Below are 2,500 nucleotides of genomic sequence, written 5' to 3' on the forward strand. Positions count from 1 at the left end.
CATCCGAGCACGAAATCCGAGGGTTATTCCCATTCGAATCGAGGAAAGCTTTAGGTTGAATGTTCGATATTTGCGAATTGGCACAAATTACGGCAGACAGAGTCACTTTATCGATTTGGTTAAGCTGCTGAGATTTAAAAATTCCCGGATTTTGATAAAAGAACCTGTCCCCATCTCTTGAACGAATTAGCTGCTCTGCAACTATGACGGAGAAAGTTGGACCAAGCTGTCCACCAGTTCGTTGGCTAACCGGGAATGCTTCCTCGAGTCGCGTCTCCAGTAATCCGCATACCCACAGGTCACACTGGGCAATTGATCCGTAAACAAGAGCGATTTTAATCTTGTTTTCTACTGACATGATTAGTCGAGGTATAGGGATATCCATTTGTTTGAGCTTGGTAAGAGCATAGGTACGATAATCGATGTATGGGCGCAATCCGTGGTCACGTCCTCGTTGAATGTTAAGCGACGCCAGATCTAATCCGGGTCCTGTCTGAGTACCATCACTTGTGCGTGGCTCAAACAAGTGATTGGTAAGCTCGTCGGACACGAAGCGATCGATAAATTGAGAGTTTTGCTCGAGAAGACTACGAAACAAGTTGTCAAAGTTGTTCTTGCTCACTGAGCCGTCGGGATTTAGGAGGTAACGATGAGGTTGGAAAAATGCGTCACGAAATCTAAACGAGTCGATCAACTGATAGTTGTCGTTGAGGCGATTCAGAGTATTCCGCAGTTGGCTGTGACCCATGCGATACGCCGCCGTCCCAAATTCGTTGATAATGCCCGCGTTAACGGTCTCGTCGTATCCGCGATACTTTGGAACAAGTCGATCGAACACAAAGTGACCGAGCAGCTCAGGAGCGTATTCGCTGTAGACGATCCTCTGATGAAGAGCTCCGATAATTTTCCTCGTCTCTTGATAAAGAACCTCGTCACTCCAGTGTGAGTTTATTGCCTTCAAGATCCGTGCGATACGATTGTGTTCGCGCACCCACAGAGTGTGCATTGTCGTCAAGAAGGTCTGCTCGGTAGAACGTCGATCTCCCGCCAGAAAGCAGAAACAGACCGGTCCCATACAGGGTGGGTTAACATTGCATTCGTCCTTGTCTGGGTTACATTCAAAATCAAACGGTAAACTCTTTCCGTCGAAGTTAGTCTTTAGCATTCCGTCGACGCCCGTTCTTAGTCGTTCAGCGACACTCTTCACGGATCCGTAGACATTGGATGCGTCGATATACGCCGTGATCTCGTTTACTTGTTCACGAGGAAAGACAACGTGGCGACATATGTCCGGTGATGGCGCCGATCGGATCAACGGAATGCATTTTCTTGGAAACTTGCACGCGGTACCGAACTGTGGATCATCGCTATCGATCAGAATATTAAAACATCTCTCGTCACTCGTGAAACAGTCGTTCCTGCACGTCATGTCGTCTTCGGTCTCCATGGCAAGAGTGAAATCATGATCCAGAAACTGACCCCATTGCATTAGTAAGTAGCTGTGATCATTATCAGCAATTGCTTTGTCCGGATGGAGCTCTAGGCTAATGTTTCTAGCACTAGGCAGATGTTTTCCATTGCGTTTTGTAACAGGTTCATTAAATCCCGTTCCGCCATAGGCTGAAGGCAGAAAACGATTGAACGGTTGGTCGTGTGCACCCCATGACGTAAACATTTTGTTGTTGCACGTGCCGTTAATGGTACGGTACTTGTCGACGTTATCAATCTTATCACAGTTGACATTGGGTTCGGATGGCAATTCTTTCTGGCATTCCTCGATTTCAGAAACGTCGATTCCGTCGCAGATTGCTATTAGTGATTTGAGATTTCTAGTCTTTGCAATCTCAAGCACTCGGCTCTCAATCCTTCTTCCATGATTTCCTAATAGGATGCCTTCTGGTGTAGGTTGTCTTTCTTTACTGTGCATGTCCATGGCTCTCATTGCTTTTCCGTTTTTCTTTTCTAAAGCTTGACAGAAATCTTTGACTTCTTGTAGACTTTTGGGCGGAAAAGTGAGGTCTGAGGTATTGAAAGTCAAGAAATATTGCAGATAATATATTTTGTTTATGATGTTTATTGATTAATATTTTCAATACGTTGTGCACACTGTGAAATATATTGTCCTACTTGGCAGATAGTTATCGATGGTATAGTTATGCATTATCTTAGGCAGTCAGTATTATGCAAAGGCTCTAACTATTGCAAGTCTGTCTTAAAATTATAGAATTGAATACCGTAAACAGCTGCAGTAGTATGTTGTGTGTGTGTGTGTGTGTGTTTGTGTGTGTGTGTGTGTGTGTGTGTGTGTGTGTGTGTGTGTGTGTGTGTGTGTCTGTGTGTCTGTGTGTGTGTGTGTGTGTGTGTGTGTGTGCGCGCGTGTGTGTTTGTGTGTGTAAAGTTACTAAACTTGCAGATTTGAGTGGATATCCACAATTGCAGTTTCCCCATTGCTTGTGTGTATAATAATTTCCCTAAAACCAATAACCTTTAGACAAAATTA

At 44.5% G+C, this 2,500-nt stretch overlaps 1 protein-coding gene across 1 annotated transcript; it reads right to left on the reverse strand.

Annotated features, from left to right (window-relative positions):
- Positions 1-186: 186 nt before the first annotated feature.
- On the reverse strand, positions 187-1,933 carry LOC134187611 (peroxidasin homolog). Its single transcript, XM_062655761.1, has 2 exons — positions 251-1,933; positions 187-201 (listed from the first exon to the last, which is right to left on the reverse strand). Exons 1-2 carry the CDS (start codon positions 1,931-1,933, stop codon positions 187-189), a joined length of 1,698 nt encoding a protein of 565 aa, XP_062511745.1.
- Positions 1,934-2,500: the final 567 nt, after the last annotated feature.

This window comes from Corticium candelabrum, chromosome 12 (assembly GCF_963422355.1).
Source record: "Corticium candelabrum chromosome 12, ooCorCand1.1, whole genome shotgun sequence".
In the NCBI taxonomy this organism is placed as follows: Eukaryota; Metazoa; Porifera; class Homoscleromorpha; order Homosclerophorida; family Plakinidae; genus Corticium; species Corticium candelabrum.